We start from the raw sequence: 18,283 nt of genomic DNA on the forward strand, positions 1-18,283 counted from the left end.
AAGCGCATAAAAAATTAAACTGCAGCACTTTTGAGTTAGTCACTGAAGAACCGTCTGAGAAACACACCTGTCTCTACCAGCCATATCTTTCCCACCATTACCTCATGGGAAAGGCTCTAAAGTAAAACAGCAGAGATTAGGTTAGATGTTAGAAAGAAATGCTTTGCCCAGAGGACAGCGAGGTCACGGCACAAACTGCCCAAGAGGATGCGGCTGCCCCGTCCTCGGAGGTGCTGAGGGGCAGCCTGATCCACAGCAAGGGGCTGGAACAGGGCGGGCTTTAAGGTCCTTCCAACCTAAACCACCCTGCGATTACGCGGCTTTACGAATAAACAGCTCAATAACCCCAAATGACACTCGAGCTCTAGCAGCAGTGATCCACACTCTATAAACCCTAAGGACCTAGCGAAGAAAGAGCACAAAAAAGCATAAACGCGCAGCGTCCGTCACACAGCGAGGCGCTGCCGCCGGCGCAGACCCGTTCCGTTCCCTCAGCGCGCGGACCCACCTTGGCCAGGAGGCGGCCCTGGTGCGCGGCCAGCGGCAAGGTGACGGCGCTGCGGAGCAGGGCACCGCCACACACGATGGCGGCCCACCACGGGAGTCCCGCGGCCGCCTGCAGTGCCACCAGCCCATCTTCCGCCCAGTGCACGGGGATCGACTGCGCCAGCCACTCGTACCACCTGCCGGGGCTCCCGTTCGGCGCCGGAGACCCCGCGGCGACCGTCAACCGGACGACGGCCGCGCCGCATAACTGCCAGCTCGAGCCACCCTGCCTCAGCGACCGCGCGAGCCGCCACATGCCTCACGGTCACGGCACGCGCAGCTCCCGCCGCGCAGCTCCCGCCTTCGCGCATGCGCCAGAGGACGTGGGCAGCACTTCGCCAGCGCCATGTTCGGTGCGGGCAAGGGAAGGGCAGATGGCTGACCCTACGTCCCTGCGAGCGGCTGGAAAGTGCACTGGGTAGCCAATTCCATCAACTTACCTCTTTCCTGAGCCCTGTTTACACAGCTCCACTAGTTAATAGTGGTTTTGTTCTTAATAATAATAATAATAATAATAATAATAATAAAGACCTGCCAGGTCTCAAAAGAGTATGTTCCTTTTTTTATTGGTCAAATAAAATGCAGTACAGTTGAAATATAAAAAAAAAAAAAGTATCTGAAAGAAAATGCTCCTAGTACAGACTTCCACAGACCCCAGAATTTTGTTTAGCAAGCCCCTTGCCAAAGGTGTAGTAGCATCGAGCCTGAGCTCCCCTGGCCAACAGTTGGAATTTTCAAGTCAACAAAGTAACACGTTAAGAAACCACATCCTAAAACTGTGTTCTTTTGATCCATGGAATACACTGCTGTAATAAGTGGCGAATGGTACTGGTTCGAAGGATTATTTCAGAATAAGAATGCAAAGAATCCTAGTTAGCACTGAAGCAGTAAACAAGATTCTAAAAGAGGGCTTGAAGTCACCACAAGACCTGAATGGCACTATTCTTCACTCATAATAAGGTGCTAAAATGGAATTGCAACCACCTTTCATAGCAATTCTACAGTTTGGTACTCATTTTGATACAACCTGTTCTTTAGACACTGTATGTTGGGTAATTAGCTGGAGAAATGAACTTGCTTACTTAGCACATCACGTAAGGGCACATATAGGGACATCAGTACATGCAAAACTTGGGTTTTCTTTTCTCAGAAATAGCAGAATTTTTAAAAGGCAGCAGGTTTCTTTGGAAAAGTATTTTTCTTCCCTCTGGCTAACTAACAATTACCATAACAAATACAAAATAACACTTCAAAAATCCCCGCCTGAGAAGCAGGCCATATAACTAAGTTGGTGTTTCTTCCAGGGAGCTGAATTCAAGTGACGCAGAGCAAGAGAAAGAACAAGTTTCCATTCAGCCATCACCCACACAGAATAACTAGTAACAGATCATGGTGGACCACACCATCTGGCACAAAACCACACTCAACTTGTAAATATACTTTAAGTCACACATACACAAACCATACGGGAATTTGACTCAAGCTTTGCATATCACTGCCTTGTACAGGACCCAAGAATTTGTTTCCTGGTATTGGTGTTCGTTCTGTAAGTGAAGAAGGCGACAGTAAGGAATTATTCATTGGACTTCTCAAGACAAACCTTAACTGTTCAACAATCCAGTTCAGAACAAGACACTATACTACAACAAAGCCACTTATTCTGAAATAAGCCTTCACTTGGAGCCAGTTTTCATCAGTGAAGCTCTACTGTAACAGCAAGTTAATATTCTTGCTCTTGAAGTAACACATACAGAGTATGTATCTCTTGAAATGACTTTTGCAGGCAAAAGAAGGAACTGGAGGAACAGAAACTCTGAGAACACTCAAGGAATAGAAAAAGAGACCTAGCTGCATGAACCCAACGATAAGTTTTCAACAGACGGTGCAGTGTGACACATTCACCTTCTTTACCGGGCAACTCTTAACGTGCCGAACTTCTGTTTTCTCAAGCACTTTAATCTGAAAAGCTTTCCACATAAGAAAACTGTTAACTCTTAATATCTGGTTACAACTGATGTACACCTTCTCAAAAAAAAAAAATCCAACACATATTTGGAAAAAACCCTCTGATAATGCCCAGTTTTTACACTGTACTTAAATTACACGAGTAGAAAAGTTATGCTTATTAATAGTTTAATGTATGAAGGAAACATCCAGATTTCTGAATATGAAGGTACATATCTCACATTAATTTAAGTCTACATAAAGTAGAGCCTCTATACTGACATATTGAAATTTACTTTCTGCTTAGCCATTTGTTATGTAAACAATTGTACATTTATTTGCCATTCTAAAACTTCAGGATCAAGTTTACATAATTTTGCTAAATTTCTGTGTTTGCTCAGAAGCAGTTTACAGTACTAAAACCAACCAGCCAAAGAACAGCTTCAACAGAAAGTTATGTCAAAAAAAAAAAAAGGAAAGAATAAAGGCTAACTAAGTTGAAACGTATGATGGTGGGGAATGGGCAGTCACAATGTTCACAGAAAAAGGTCAGTTAGTAAGTTCTTCTGCAAAAAGCCTACACACTTCAGTCAAGCACATCAGTAGAATGATCTGGGAGCACATAAACTGTTTCTGCCATTTTATTTTCCTCTGGAAAAAGGAATCTCAAGTCTAGCACGTTGATCCCACTCAGCCAAGTTGGTTCATATGCACACTGTTCATGTGAGGTGTCCAAGTTCCAGTCCACACCTGAAAGAGATAGCTTAACTTAGTACCATGTATGAAGAGTTTCAACTCAAAGTATTTCAGAAATCAAAACTACATCGCAGTGTTTACTTTCCACCACACTGAAGTGAATTACAGCATCAGAAAACATAGCAATCAGTCACCAATAAGCTACATGGATTTATTTTCATCATGTTTTTTGCTGCTACGGTTTAGATGAGACCTCTAGCAGCTTTCAGAGTGAAAGGCTATCTTTCCTCTTTACCTCTTAAAAGTTCAGAAGACTGAGAAATTGAATCTGTCCCCTTCAACTGTTTTCTCCCAAAATATACCAATAAGCTAAACTCCAGGAAAACTCAAGTATAACAAAGTAGAGTCACTTCTTGGGGACCAACAGTTGGCTGTATTTTGCTCATGTATCTGTCAGTATGACAAAAATCAGTGTATAATTAAGAACAAACATGGAATTTAATGTATAAACTACCAATGATAAGGTCTTGCCTACAACATAAAGAAGCTCATCTGCAATCATTAATCAGGTGTCTACTCCAATTGAATAGACTCAGCTGGAACCAAACATCCTAATTCTCAAGTACACTTCTTTAAACTGCATTAACTTACTGATGCTGTTTTTTATATTAAACATTAGCTGTCTATCCAAAATTACTGTCTACGTCTGTACTGTGGGGAGAGGTAGAAAGGAATAAGCAAAAAAACCTTACAAAACAAGCAAAAAGGAGAGATTTTTTTAAACTTTCTACCAGCTAGGATCTTGCATCTTCAACCACATGGTTTCTTAAGCTAGTACAAAACTGCAAACATAAGAATAAAAAACATTACCGTCTGAGGCCCATTATTTTCTGTGGAATTTGAAACCATCTTTATTAGAGAGTTCCAAGATGGGTCAGCAGCATGAGGCCCATTAAATATTGGGCCCCCAGTACCATCTGTGATGGGGGCTACTGGAGGAATCATTGCATTCCCATACACAGAGAAAGGCATACCCTTATGAGGGAGGAAAAAAAAACAAGCATCAGTATGTATTCACAAACACTACTCCTATTAAACACACAAAAGGGGATTCAACATTAAAAGACATTCTGTCTTGAAGTAGTAAGAAGCAGCCTTAATTTAGGAATAATCTTTATTACATCATGGGCGTATGATATTTTGCTAGTTCTAGGCTTCTGCAATACTGCTCACAGATGCTGAGCTGCACAGCAAGCAGTATCTCATGTTCTCTATCTGCAAGACACACTGATGTAGAAAAATCAAGTGGTAAAACACGTATCAAGTACAAGAGGGTCATTACCCCAACTTTTGGGAAGTCCATGTATCCTGCAGGAACGGGCTGATGGAATGTACCAGAAGGCGTTATGATTCCCGTGCTGTCTCTTTCCATGGCTTGGTGTGAAAACACACCTGGATCAGACATGGGCCTGTGGATCATGTGGCTCCCCATTCCACTATGACACCAGTCCACTTTATCTAACAACAGACCAACAGAGAAACAACTTTATACTTAACACCCATTGATGATGTTTACCTGTACTAACATTTGCACACTGTAACATTTATAGAAGTGACATTTGCTCAGTTTACAGTTCCCATGCATCCACCTCCATAGAACTTAATTCGAACTTAGAACTTTGTTATCATTCTTTCACAATTTTTTTCCCCCATGAACTCAGACAGAAATTCTTATGAAAAGCAAAAGCATACAATGACCACCTGTACATGTCTGCTTATGTTCTAACCACGTGAATTCATTAGAGGCAACTTAGTACTATTACTACATGTCCCAGGCATCCAGCAAGTCAGTATTTTTCAAAACCTTAGAAATATTTCTGAAACTAATTCTCAGTAAGAGTCAATTCCATTCTAAGCTGAAAACCAAACACTGAAGCTACCCCACAAAGTAAAAATAAAGTAATATTACAAAAGCAAAGCGACAAAGGGGAACTGCTGCAATTAAAATGCAAGTAAAAATGTTCAATTTCAGAAGTCCTAATGATGGCTAGTGTATCACTACAGAGATGAGGCAAACATTAAAGAAATAAAGCTCTGGATAAGCCCTATTATGCACTTAGGGAAAAAACGAGAGAAATGTTCACTGTCACCCCATCAAAACCCTAAGAGATGTTTTTGACTGCTCAGTTAAACAGTGGAACAGGTTGTTCAGAGTTTTTTTTGTTTGTTTGTTTGTTTGTTTTTACCCTGGGAGGTTTCCAAGATGAGACTGAATAAAGCCCTGAGTAACCCAGTATGACCTCACAGCAAATCCAGTTTAGTGCAGATGTTTGAGATGACTTCCAGAGGTTCCATCAGCATGACCTTATCCCAAGTGACGGAAAAGGAATGAGGGGAAAAATAATCCAATAACTTAAAAAAAAAAAAGTCTCAAATTGCATCTAAGAGTCCTATTTGCTGAGAAAACCTGTCCCAACCGTAATATAAATTTTGAATAAATTCTGAAATACTGAATTCCATGAGTCTGCAGTACAATCTAGAGACTTATGTCAGTAAAAGGCAAATGGTGTGACTGGACAAAATAAAGAACTCATACTTTCGTCTTCCCCTCTTCCTAAATTAATTGAATCCTCCTATCAGCTCATCCCTGTACAACACAGTCCTACCTCCTTTGTTATGTCTGAGTAAAAAGCCTTCACAGCCAGGGTCAGGGTGTTTCAAAACAAGAACATTTACTGTGACCTTGATAGAGCAAATGGATTGTATAGCAAATACAAGTCCTTACTCAACTGCCTTAGAAAAAGAGCATTTTTGAGACAGACTTCTGCATCGTTTTTTCAGCTTCAAAGAAAGCACAGAAAAAGACAGCATTGGTGTAAACTGGAAGCGCGTGGATTTCTGTTTACATTACATACCTTGATTGCCACCTATACCTTCGAAGGACCAAATACCACTATGTCCCACTGGAGCAGCTAAGTTGCTCCCAATAACAGATGGAGTGGAAGTTCCAGTTTGTCTAATACGTGCAGACCGTTCAGTCCCAATCGGAACAGGAACTTTTCTGTCCTGAGAAACATTACTGGATTTTTCTGATCCCAAGGACACTGCTGAGGGGGTGGGAGACTGTGTTCTTACTCCAGAAGACACCGACTGAGCAGGAGATTCTACAGAAAAGCAGTAAGTATATTTAATAACAGCCAGACCCTCACCCCCATCACTATACACCTATCCTTTAATGGCAAAGTATATATCAAAAATGCTAACGCATAGCTTATTAGTGTTATGTTCATACAGCAGGTAGTTCAACATAATTTTAACAGTTTTACCAACGTATCAGAGACATTCATCATCCATTTCAATTCTTACACAAAACAAGTACAATCCTATCCTATTAGCCCTATCACATAGTAGACATGCACTGCAACAGACTGCTCAAAATTTAAACTAACCATTATTGTACATCAACAAAAGAGGATTTGAGGATTATATTTAAAAACATAGCTGCAATTTGCTGTGTTTTTGTTTGTTTTTAATCTTAAGATGCTGATTGTTGGTTTTTTGTTTTGTTTTTATATTCTCTACTAAAACAGATTAATTTGTTCCCCAAATAAGTCAGCATTCAATAGAATTTTTTTCTGCCCAAAAACTCTGCTGCATAGGCAGAAGCCACAAGCAGCCTCCCTTGAAACACATTATACAGTTTTGTTTTAACAACATCAAAAATATCAGCTTATCTGCAGAACTGGCTTTAGTAAAATATCATTACAGGATTTACACTACTTACACTTGAAATAACAACATACATTAGCATTCCAGGGTTATTGGCAACAAGAATAAGCAACTTCAATAGCATGAGAAAAATCACAGCTGCTAAAAAAGCCTTCCTAAAATAGAAGTATTAATAGGTAGTAGTAACAGGTAACACAAGGCTGCCTTTTTTTTTTGTTTTAAATACAATAGCTACTCAGCTTCCAGCTGAGTAGAACTCACCATTTGATGCTGATGAACATGGAGGCAATAAACTAAGTGGGGAAAAATGCTGTCTGTTAAAATTAGCAGCTGCAGGTGCTCCACCAAGAGGTGCCCCAGGTGCATATATCTGACCTCCCGAAAGGTTTGAGGCAAAGTTACCCAGGTGTGTAGATGAAGGTGTTACAGGAGCATAGGGTGAATCCATACTGACAATACCTAAAAGAGAAATTGGCAGAAGCAACTCCCATTATTGCCAGATAAAAAGATCTCCCATTTAAGGGAAAAAGGAAAACTTATATCCATCCAGTCACGATTTTCTCATATTACTTTCAAGATAATTGGAAGTCTTAAGCTCCATGCTTTGTAAGTCCTGGCAATATGCAGCCAGCAATTCTGCATACATACATCACAAATGATTCATGTTATCATACAGATACTTTAAAGGGGAATAAATTAAGGAACAGAATGCATGTCTTGATATAGACAACATCAGAAAGATAACTAATCATTTTACTGCAACTTAAATTTTGTAGGTTTAGAAACCAGGATTTTATACACGGGAAAGCTGGAAAAACACTGAAAATTTGAAGGTTTATCATACACATTTTATGTTGCTAGAAAACAAAGAGTATGTATATATACACATCTTTTATATACATTAAGACTGAAGAGTTGTCTTTCAAACTCAGGGATACGTTTTCACTTGCGAAAGAACAAAATGACCAAGTGGCAGCAATTCTACAAGGGCCCTTTCTAGCTGAGTTATCCAGATTATAGACATTATTTACCCCTTAATATTCTCTTCAAAGAAGAAATGGAAAATCAATCTAAAATTTTAAGATTCTAACAGCATTAAGAAAGCTTAATGCTCAACAGCTGCAGTACCTCAATATTATTCTTATTTATAAAACTATTTCAAAATTATTTTTAGTCGTACTAGTGAATGACTTCCTCTAGCTAAGTGGCAGAAGAATAAAACAGTTCAGTATCAGCCTCCTTTGCACCATCCTTTATGAAGGCCCAATTTCTTTTTTCAGACAGGTTCTTCAGGCTTTGAGGGGCTACTTTCTCATTAACTATCATGACACTTCCTGACGCTGTAGACACTTCCACCTTCACCTACTGCATCTGCAGGCTTCAAAAACTGCGCAGATCATGGTATAACTGTGGTTAGAACACACCTCAGGAACTATTTAACATCATGATATTTACAGAGTCTGGAAAACTAGCTGTTAAATTTCTCGATTCATGAATTAAGCTGTACTGCCAACAGAGATTCTAGTAAAACAAGCACAGGTGGTAAGAACTGTGTGATATGTACTTTCAAGGAGATAAAGAACAAATTCTGTGACAACCTCTGCTTCTATTTATGCAGAAGACTAAAATCTTTGTACACAATTCAGCAAGTCCATGTAATTATTTTCTTTTTTTTAATTGAATTTAGTATTTAAGATTCACCTCTCATTAGTCCACACAGATATTTTTATCCTAACACTTTGAAGAGGGTATACATTCTTCTGTAGTCTAAGAACAAGTAGCAAGTTATCAAAAACTGGAATAGGTATTAGCTTGTGATACAGAAGTGAAAACAACTGTAAAGTGCTTTGTTATCTCAGCTATAGCAATACAGAGGAATGGCAAAAAGAATACAGCTTCACTTTATCAAGCTCATCAGCTGCTAATAGGTATGGATTTGACAGGCATTACTTACAGATGAACTTACTACGCTTACAGAAACAAAAATAATAAATAGTGTTAGAGCACGCTTTCATTGCAGGGCAGACATTACTATGACTAATCATAAAAGCTGAGGTGGAAAATAGTTAAGCCTTCAAAACAAAACCATGCAGCAATTATTAGAAGAAAATTACCATGTATAGCAAGTTAGACTTACCTGAGGGACTTGGAGCTGGCCTCTGTAACGGGGGCCTAAAACCTGGGGCTTTGGAAGTATCAGACTGATGTAAAGGCTCTGAATTTGGCAAAAATGAAGACTTTCCTGATAGCATAGACTCTGGCGTTGTCTGAGATGAAACGACAGAACCACCCCAGAAGGCATGAGCAGACGTAGGATTGTTTTCAAACAATGTGCTAAAGGGCCCAAATGGTAAAGTAGCACTGAAATTGTTACCCATGGACTTGTTTGCTGGATGGGCTGAATTTTGAGAAGCACTTTGTGTACTTAAGGTAGAAGGAAGCTGCACTGAAGAAGGAACGCTGGGGGGCCTTTTGATATGATTAACATTGAGGACTGCAGCAGAAGAATTTTGCACAGGAGCTGGATTCTTATGGACGCTGCCAGTTCCGTGGACAGGCGGTCTGATGGCAGGGGTTTCCATCTTAGCTGCAGGCTGAGAAGACCCCATTGATGTCTGAGACATGGGATAGGTCATTGGGGCATTTGTTGGACCTGCCACAGGAGCAGATGAGCTTGTCACTGCTAAATTTGGAGGCACAACCATTCGAGGATCTGGTGCAGGAACCTGAGGTTGCTGAAGAGGGGGTCTTGCCTCTTGCAGAGGAGCTCCCGGAGGCTGCTGATGAGCAGGGTGCACAGAAGAACTCCCAGTACCTGTACTGGGCTGCCTAGTGCTGGCCGAGCTGCTCGTTTCTACTGCTGGCGGACTACCCACTTCCTGATCAGATGAAGGTGCACCTTTATTTGGAGAGGTTGCTGCACAGTCTGAAGGACTGCTTCTAGAAACGCCTGCTGGCTGTGCCGGAGGAGAAGGCGATGATGGGGAAGATGCAGGGTAGTGTTCTTTGGCAGTAGAAATTGGATATGTGGCATTCGTAGCCGCTGTGCTGGTGTTACTTGCTGTGGTCGTCACCGTGGTTGTCGTGGCATTTGACGTCTTCACAACAGTAACAAAAAGCTGCCTTCTGACTGAAGGTGAACTTGGACTGCCATTTGCAGAAGAACCAGGCACAGTAGAAGCCACTGAACTTGTTGTAGCTGTTGGACTAGTCGTCAAAGAACTTGCTGAATTCACCTGAGAACCACTGCTGTTCTGACTGTTATGGCGAGGCACCATGTGAGGTTTAGGCGAATTGGTAGCTCTTGCAGGGCTCAATGGCCTAACAGGAAATGGACCCCATGTGGACTGAGCTGGTGGGAAAGTACCTCCAAAGTGCGTCATGGGCAACCGAGGCGGACGGATTTGCTGGAAAGTCTGAGCAGCGAGTAAAGCATGTGCAAACTGCGGAGGAGGATATGCTAATGGAAGAGAGACTTGGAAACCAGGTCGCACGTTATTAACTGGATTCTTAATGGTTTTGTGATTAGATGCTGAAGAAATTGCAGGCACAGTGAGTGCAGAGGCAGTTTGAGATGTTGATGAAGCAGCTACTGTGGTCACTTTGATTCCCACAAGAGAACTGTTAGCAGCTGTAGTGGTGGCAGGTGTTGATGACCCTATTTTGGAGTTTGCAGATGAACTTTTCAAGCGGTTCTTTGGAATAAGTTCATCAATTTCTTTATCTGGATCCTTAATCAGAGCATTAATCAACTGTGTGGCCTGTCTTGTTGATTCCGTGCCGCCCCTGAAGAACAAAAGGAGAGGAAAATGAAAGTGAATTTTGAACATCTATACACAATGAAGTACCACAAGAACAGGATCCAGCCAACCTTTCCTGTCATGCTAACAGATAGCAAAAAAAAAAAAAAAAAAAAAAGAGGAGAGAGGCTGCCTTTCTTTTTTGTTGCTGATGGTTATTATTTAAGAAACTAAAATTGAGTACTCTAACCCAAAGAACACTGTCTAGTTAGAAAACTGAGTTGTCTAAATAGTGGGTGGATTTAGAGATGTAAAATCAAATGCATTTAAACCTTCCGTATCTTGCCTTCAAAGTCTTCTGTACAAATGCAAAGGCACAAGATTTGCAGTTTATCTGTTTCTGCTACCTTATTTGTCTTCCCTGTCCAGAAGCAGCATCTGCATCTTTCAAGGAACAATCCATGTTGAACAGATTTGTCTAAACAGATAAACATGTTTTGCAACAAAAAATTCCTCACAGGAATGACCAAATAGAATGGTCAGCTTACCTTATTGTTATTATTCTATCTCCAGTTTTGTCCTTTTGTTTGTCAATGTCTATGTGTGCTCCCGTGCATTCACGTATAGCGTTGATATTACATCCTCCTCTACCAATGACTCTGGAAATGACAGTTGATGGAACAGAAACCTTCTTGGATCTACAGAAAAAAAGAAACAACATTAGCTGAGAAATGCTTCAAATGGCACGAAGTAATGGGCAGATGAGCCAAAAGGAAGGCAAGGAAGAAATGAGGGAAAAGTTTAGCTCACCTTCTTACAACTTCCTTCCATCCTTCTTCCCTTTTTTGACCACGTTTAGGGCTAGCAATGGTAAGCTTTCCATTTGGAGAAGAAAGGGGGGAAGGACCAGATTTTGTGCAAGTAGACAAGGAATTACTTGTCACTTCACTGATGACTTCAGATAACCTTTAAAAGAAATTAATTTATATTAAAATGCAGATTAACAATGAAAACCTAAAGACTGACTTCCACTAGGCCCAGTCTGAAGCCTGTCAAACCATTTCCTCTTCTAGCACATCAAACAAACAAAAAAATCAAAATGCACAAGCCATGTTAATAACCACACGGAGTTAAAATTAAGTGATTGTCACACCTCTGGTTCCCAGAAACCTTTCAGTAAAATGTTACTTGTGGTGTTAGCAGATCACCCACCACAAAACAGCAACTGCTTATGAAGGCTTAAATGCTATTTGTATTCCAAGAGCTGGAATTGACAAGGAAGAAATTCCTACTACTCAATATATCTTCCGTCAAAACAGCATGGCGCAGTGAACAGCAAGTTCTCCGTGTTAAGACCTTGCATTCTCACAATACCCATACAGAGAATGAAACAGTACACTGTATCTGGGAATAAGTACTTCTTATTAGCAGTTAAAAATCTAGAGCATACCTAATTTGTATATCCAAACTGTTTTGTGTTCCAGAGCTAGCAAAGCTCTCTAATTAGCTCTGTTAATTTTACTAATAAAGTTGTAGCTCTTAAAAAGGCAGGCAAGTACTTCCAGACTGTCTCCAGCTCAAATCTTTTTAAGTGAAACCCTAAGCAGCCTAGGGCAAGATAGCACAAAGCAAAATAACTACCACAAAGCTCAGAAGCACTACGCAAAGACGTGGCATGAATTGAAATGTCTGGATTTTTGAATAACCTAACAATTCTCTACCTTTCAGATCCATGACAATGAGTCTTGCTTCAGAGTCTACTACTTAGTTCACGTTAAATTTCAGTAATTATTATAGCCTTTATTACACTCCTCGCACACTCCTATGGCTTCACCCACAACTGATTTAAATACATAAGTCTATGCAGATAATGGTGTAGTTCCCAAATATAGTGCAACAACCACTTTAAGTAGGCATATGGCGTCACAGCAACTTACTTTATGGATGATTTGCCAGTAACTGCTTTCCTCTCATCCTTTGGACAAGTAACAAGAACCGATGGCTGCTTTTTGTTGCTCTGTGTGTTAGTAACGGCTGTGGAAGAATGATTGTCACTTTTGTGGCTGCTGTTGCTATTGCTGCTTTCGTCACTACAGCTAGAAATCCTCATGTTGTCACTATCACCACTTTCACTAGTACTGCTGCTCTTAGATTCACCATTTACTTTTTCTGGTTGGTTATAAGAAATTGGGAGCTGGTCATCAAATATGATCTGAACATTATCAGGGGCTACTTTGTTTTTCCTGTTTTTCCTTTTGGAGCTTGTTGTGGTGATGGTATTATTCCTTTTCCCATGAGAACCTGCTAAAGTTGTCCAAGTTGCAGATATACCTATGGTGGTTGTAGTGGTAGCACTAGGAGGCTCCATTGGGACCTCTGGATCATCTGGTGGAAGAATAGAAAACAGTACTAATTTAGCTAGTTCAAGAAACCTTGTATGGCTTTGTGCTCCCAATAACACTTATCAAGTAAAATGTTGCACAAACAACTTCAAAAGACTCCAAGAATCAAGCAGAATCTCTAACAAAGATGGTATCTGTACAACTACTAAACGTGTCACATCATTGAGCTTCTTGCCTTGTTTACTGTAACTTATCTAGCATTTCATTCTGATCTTGGAATAAACACAGCAGAAATTCATTAAGTGTGAAATTAAATTTATGGAAAGGCAGAGACAAAGGCAATTACTGGGATAACAAGTATATGAAGCTTATCAGCACAACCTAACAATCAGTGAAGACCATTTCTTAGCACACAACAGAAGATGCAGCTCAACACCACAAAATACAGAACAGCCAATATTTGGATAGACAGGACAACATATTTAGAATTTTGTGGTTGCCAGTTTTTTTGTTTGTTTTTTTACTGGATCAAGATTATCATTCTGTTTGTGAGCAAAAAAAATTGGCCAGGTTTTCAGTTTCGTAGGACCTGGAAGTTAAAACATGCGAAAACATTTCCTGTGGTGAAGTTAACTTGAACTCTCACTGAACCTGATGTCAGCAGTCCTTAGCCATAACAAGACATAGAAGTGATAATAAGACAAGGTAAACCACTAAAAGCTCAGCAGGTCATAAAGATGACTGTATTCAAGTTTTGAAAAGAAAAGCCACTGGAAGACTGGAAATAAAAACTCATTGACATGTTTCACAAATAAGGCAAGTGGTTGAAATCACCTTCAGCTTTTAGCTTCTCTTTCTCCTGAGCAGCTTGAAGTTCAAAATTCTCTTTACTTTTTGCTTCAATTTCTTCTAATTTTCTTCTTTGTTCTTCTTTTTTCTTCCTCCGTTTTTCCTTTCTTTTCTCTCTTTTAGCAGCCAAAGCCAATCTCCTACTTTCTTCCCGGAGCTAAAATTAAAACACATTACAATATATGTTCCATGCATTTCAAAAAAAGCAAATCCTTTCCATTTCCTGAGAAATGCAGAACTTGCATTTTAGACCAACACATTTACAAAGTCAGATAAATTCTCTGAGCTATATTTTCACATTTACTTCTTCCAAACAGATTGTTTACCCGTGTCAACAGAAGGCTGATGTAGAAATAGAGAACACCATCTTAAATGAATTTTCCAGAACATGTTTTCAGGATTCTAAGACTGCCATGTTTGTCTTAGCAGTACTGCCCAAACACGCTCGTTTCCCTTTCAAAGGTTAGGATGTGCCATGTTTTCAGCTAGGCTGGATATAAAATGCACACTCATTTGACGCTACACTTCTACTTAGTTTGGTTGTTTTTTTTTAACAACATCTTTTCTACAACACTGGATTCAAGGAATATTATCCAAGGTGGTTTCAAGGAATATTATCCACATATTTTGTTTCATTTAAGACACAAAATGGGATTTAGACCTCCAATCCATATTAACATGACTGCAAAATGCTCACCTATTGTGTATTGAACAACAATAACAAAAAAAAAGGTACTTCAAAATCCTTTTCTGGATTTTAGGAGAGGAAATATAGTTATAGAGGATCTTAACCCAGTTTCTCTTAGTAAAAGCCAGAAGTGAAAGTACAAAGGTAACCTGGACAAGTAGATGTTCAGCTCTAGATGCTCCAACTATATTGATTTCAAATACTCCTAGTCCAGTATGGACATTCACAGGTCTTCTGGTCTTGGAGGAATGTGAAACTGTAATCTTATCAAATAAATATTCCCAACTCCAAACCCTTAACTTGCCTTCTCCAAGTCCAATTCCTCTAAAAGAATGCTTGCATTTTTGTTGGCTTCAGCAGCCTGTCTATCTTTGGCTTGAACAATTGATTCCATACATAAGTGGCACTTCTTCAGCATCTCCTAAAATAACAAAGCACATCAACATTCCATTTTAGAAAGTAAAAGTTTAGAAACAACACCCTCAAGCTTATGCTACTAATTTACTGATTTCCTTACTTGGAAAGAAGACTTAATGGAGGTAAAAAACAAGAACATTTTCCATTACTTCCAGTGCAATACTATTATAAACATCCATAATTATACCAAGTTAATCTCTCATTGGCAAATAAGCTGCAAAAGTTTCATTTACTGATTTTGAGTCATGAATATGTGTGACATGGCACCATCACAGATAAAATTCTCCTTCCATTCTTGATCCCAAATACAAATTGTTACCAATGCAACCCTTCACTGCAGCTTGAAATTTCCTTTTCACGCCCAACTTTGCAAACTGATATCCAATTAACAGGTAGAACATGAAGTCAATAATTAGTATCTCAGCATGCTTAAAGTGGTACAAAGACAGTTCATAACCTATGCCTGTTAAAGACAAGTGTTTATGAAACCCAGGAGAAATGGTCTGAGAGGTGAAAGAACTGCACAAATTAAAAGGCCGTCACAAAACAACACTTAGCTCCCCACACTCTCTCTGAAACAGCTGGGAAATATTTTAACATTCTACTATTATAATAATTATAGACCTGTATTAATTGCACAGCAGCAATTACTTTCACTGGGTGTACAACATCATGCAAGTGACTAGTGGTCACAGCCACTGGCAGTAACATACATACCAATGACAGGGAGAACACTTGAAAATAGACATGCATAATAAGTATTGTCATACCACGAAGGTTTATGAAGTTACACAGGCTGTGTGCTCCCATTTTTTCCAATTTTTTTTTTCTGAAAATTTCCAAATGGACTCATCATTCAGCTGAAATCCAGCGTCTCAACAAAACAGTATTTAAAACATCTACTCTGAAGTTGAGTCACAGTATTGTTTCTTCTGAAGCGTTCTCTTACAATCTTACCTTATCAGTAATGGTTGCTATGTATCTCATACATTCCGAATCCGATGGAAACTGGTTTACTTCTTTTACTAGGTAGCGCACCACCTTTACATGACCCTGAGAGAAGGAATAGACAAGCAATTAAAGTACTTGTTGTCAAGCTGGCTTTATAGCCTTATTTTCATATACTTCTATCTTTTCCTTTTGTCAGTTTTCAAACATCTGGCTCTGGCTGCTTACAGTTGTATATTCTTACAGTTATTAGCAATTTTTAATTACCACTGAACTTGAACTACACTCAATTATCTCAAGTCAAGCTGGGCTAACCCTAACTGAAAGTTGATTTTTAAAATGCTCATCCTCTCTTGCATAAGAATTCATTTTTTAAATCATTTTTCTACTTCTGTTGCATATTCCACATCTCCATAGAAATACATTAATTTCCTGTTCTCAGACCCATGAAAATCAGACTCAGTAAAACAACCACAAAGAGAATTTCTACTAGAATTTAACACATCATGCAGGTGACAAGCACACCTATTTTTGAAGATTCAATGCCAAGTACTACAAGTACGTCACATCTTTAAAGACGCAGCTTATCAGTTATGTTCTGTTTATTCCTACTACATATGGCTGACTGAGACAACATTAATCAAAACCAAAGGTAAACTTCACATTTTACCTTTCGGAAGGCTGCCATAAGAGGAGTTATTTTCCTGTTATCAGCAGCATCAACATCTGCTCCGGCCTGAACTAGCAATTGAACAACATCTAGGTGTCCTCCGTTTGCTGCCAGCCACAGTGGAGTATTCCCCTTCTTATTACGCACATCAATGTGAGCTCCTCTACAAAAACAAATGTTCAGTCAAAACAATGGAGAAGATTTTAGTTACTTATGTCAACAGGACTTGCAAAAGTTCACGCAATGCTTAAGAAAAATAAGCTTATTCAGCACTCATTTTTACGTAAAACATATGCATTCACAGACAGCTTCAGTTTCAGAAATATTTTTAGATTCTCTGATGCTGTGAAAAGCCTACATTCAGACTAAACGTATTTTTAATACTCTGACTCATACTGTTTGTCAGTTGGGTCTGAAGCATTGCTAATTACCTCATTAACTTCCACCCCTTAGTACACTGTATTCCTCAATAGCTTGCTGAGAACAACTTGTAAAGTTGTGAGTACAAGCCAGCAGCCAGTGCCACTACTTGGAAAGAGACTTATCCAAAAGCTGTTCAAGAAACAATTATACTGAGTGTACTTAGTGATCAATCTCAGATGGATGGAATCATTAAGTCTTGCACTTTGTGCACATCTGCTTTTCAATGACTTAACACTGACAGTTAAACTGAAGGCATCAGGGATGCAACCACAAGAAATATCACCTTCACATGAAATGTTTCCAACATTCACAAGTTCATAATACAGGAAAAATTCTATCAGTCACACAGGTAAAAGCAACTTGAACACCAAACACAACTTACACTCTCATCTAAACAGAAAACATAATTACTAATGGTCTAACAGAACTCTTCCCATTCCCTATCACGTAGTGTATATTGCACACAGAACAGAGATTGTTTTCTTTAAGCAGCGCACTTACAAAAATACAGTACCTGCTAATAAGAAGTTCACAGAATTTGTAGTGCCCTTTGTCTGCTGCAATGGTTAAAGCTGTGTCTCTTGAGGAAGGTACCGGAGGAGCATTTACATCTGCACCTTTGTCCAGCAGAACTCTGCCTACTTCTGCATATCCACCAGAAGCAGCTTCCATTAATGGCGTGAGACCAGTCTATGATAAACAGGCAGGAAAATCAAGCAATTTGTGTGAAAGAATTGGGAGATGGGTTCACTTAAGAGACAGGACTGATTTCTACTTCCAGCAGCATATTTCAAGTTCTGCTATAGAGCCCCTTCTACCTGACCAGTTTTGTAAAAAACTACCAATATTTCAAAGGAGAGAAAATGTATACCTGCACAGAAAAGGAGGCATGACACACTGCATAGGTGTCCTGCTGCTGCACAGTGTTCAGGAAAGTTCTTTGCCTGCTGATGTCACAGCATCTCAGAAATAGCACAGTCAACCTCATACAGCCTTATACAGTTGACAATCAGCAAAAGTATTGCTAAAAAGACCACTGCACTTTTGTTTTTAATCTTCATTAAGAGATGCTACACAGCGACATCCAGAAAGTTCCTGGCTAGGTGAAGGGGGACACATTCAAAATCCCACATTTCATTTCAGTTCTCTGTTACCACCGTGGATATCAAGAATGTGATTTTCTAAATTCATTAAATACTTGCATTTTTTCAAGTTAATGGATCGCTGTTCTTGTAAACACCTGAAAATTAAGTAAAGCTTCAGAAGAATTGCTTTTCTTTCAGTGATTCGT

The 18,283-nt window shown here is 39.5% G+C and overlaps 2 protein-coding genes across 8 annotated transcripts in view; both read right to left on the minus strand.

Moving 5' to 3' along the window:
• COX18 (cytochrome c oxidase assembly factor COX18) overlaps window positions 1-954 on the minus strand; it is a 43,606-nt gene extending 42,652 nt beyond the window's left edge. For both annotated transcript variants that reach the window (XM_085222713.1, XM_010709649.4), the window contains exon 1: window positions 509-954. In XM_085222713.1, coding sequence (XP_085078839.1) covers window positions 509-802 — 294 coding nt within the window. In that variant the 5' untranslated portion in view covers window positions 803-954. The remainder of the gene's footprint in view (window positions 1-508) is intronic.
• Window positions 955-2,662: 1,708 nt separating this feature from the next.
• The window catches only part of ANKRD17 (ankyrin repeat domain 17), an 81,562-nt gene continuing 65,941 nt past the window's right edge, over window positions 2,663-18,283 (minus strand). For all 6 annotated transcript variants that reach the window (XM_085222700.1, XM_085222699.1, XM_085222704.1 and 3 more), the window contains 14 exons: window positions 17,507-17,682; window positions 16,570-16,732; window positions 15,909-16,004; window positions 14,839-14,955; window positions 13,832-14,003; window positions 12,593-13,040; window positions 11,466-11,621; window positions 11,204-11,353; window positions 9,053-10,701; window positions 7,177-7,374; window positions 6,102-6,350; window positions 4,529-4,704; window positions 4,057-4,221; window positions 2,663-3,240 (listed from right to left, as the gene is read on the minus strand). In XM_085222700.1, coding sequence (XP_085078826.1) covers window positions 3,181-3,240; window positions 4,057-4,221; window positions 4,529-4,704; window positions 6,102-6,350; window positions 7,177-7,374; window positions 9,053-10,701; window positions 11,204-11,353; window positions 11,466-11,621; window positions 12,593-13,040; window positions 13,832-14,003; window positions 14,839-14,955; window positions 15,909-16,004; window positions 16,570-16,732; window positions 17,507-17,682 — 3,975 coding nt within the window. In that variant the 3' untranslated portion in view covers window positions 2,663-3,180. The remainder of the gene's footprint in view (window positions 3,241-4,056; window positions 4,222-4,528; window positions 4,705-6,101; window positions 6,351-7,176; window positions 7,375-9,052; window positions 10,702-11,203; window positions 11,354-11,465; window positions 11,622-12,592; window positions 13,041-13,831; window positions 14,004-14,838; window positions 14,956-15,908; window positions 16,005-16,569; window positions 16,733-17,506; window positions 17,683-18,283) is intronic.

This window comes from Meleagris gallopavo, chromosome 4 (assembly GCF_905368555.1).
Source record: "Meleagris gallopavo chromosome 4, MGAL_WU_HG_1.1, whole genome shotgun sequence".
Classification (NCBI taxonomy): domain Eukaryota; kingdom Metazoa; phylum Chordata; class Aves; order Galliformes; family Phasianidae; genus Meleagris; species Meleagris gallopavo.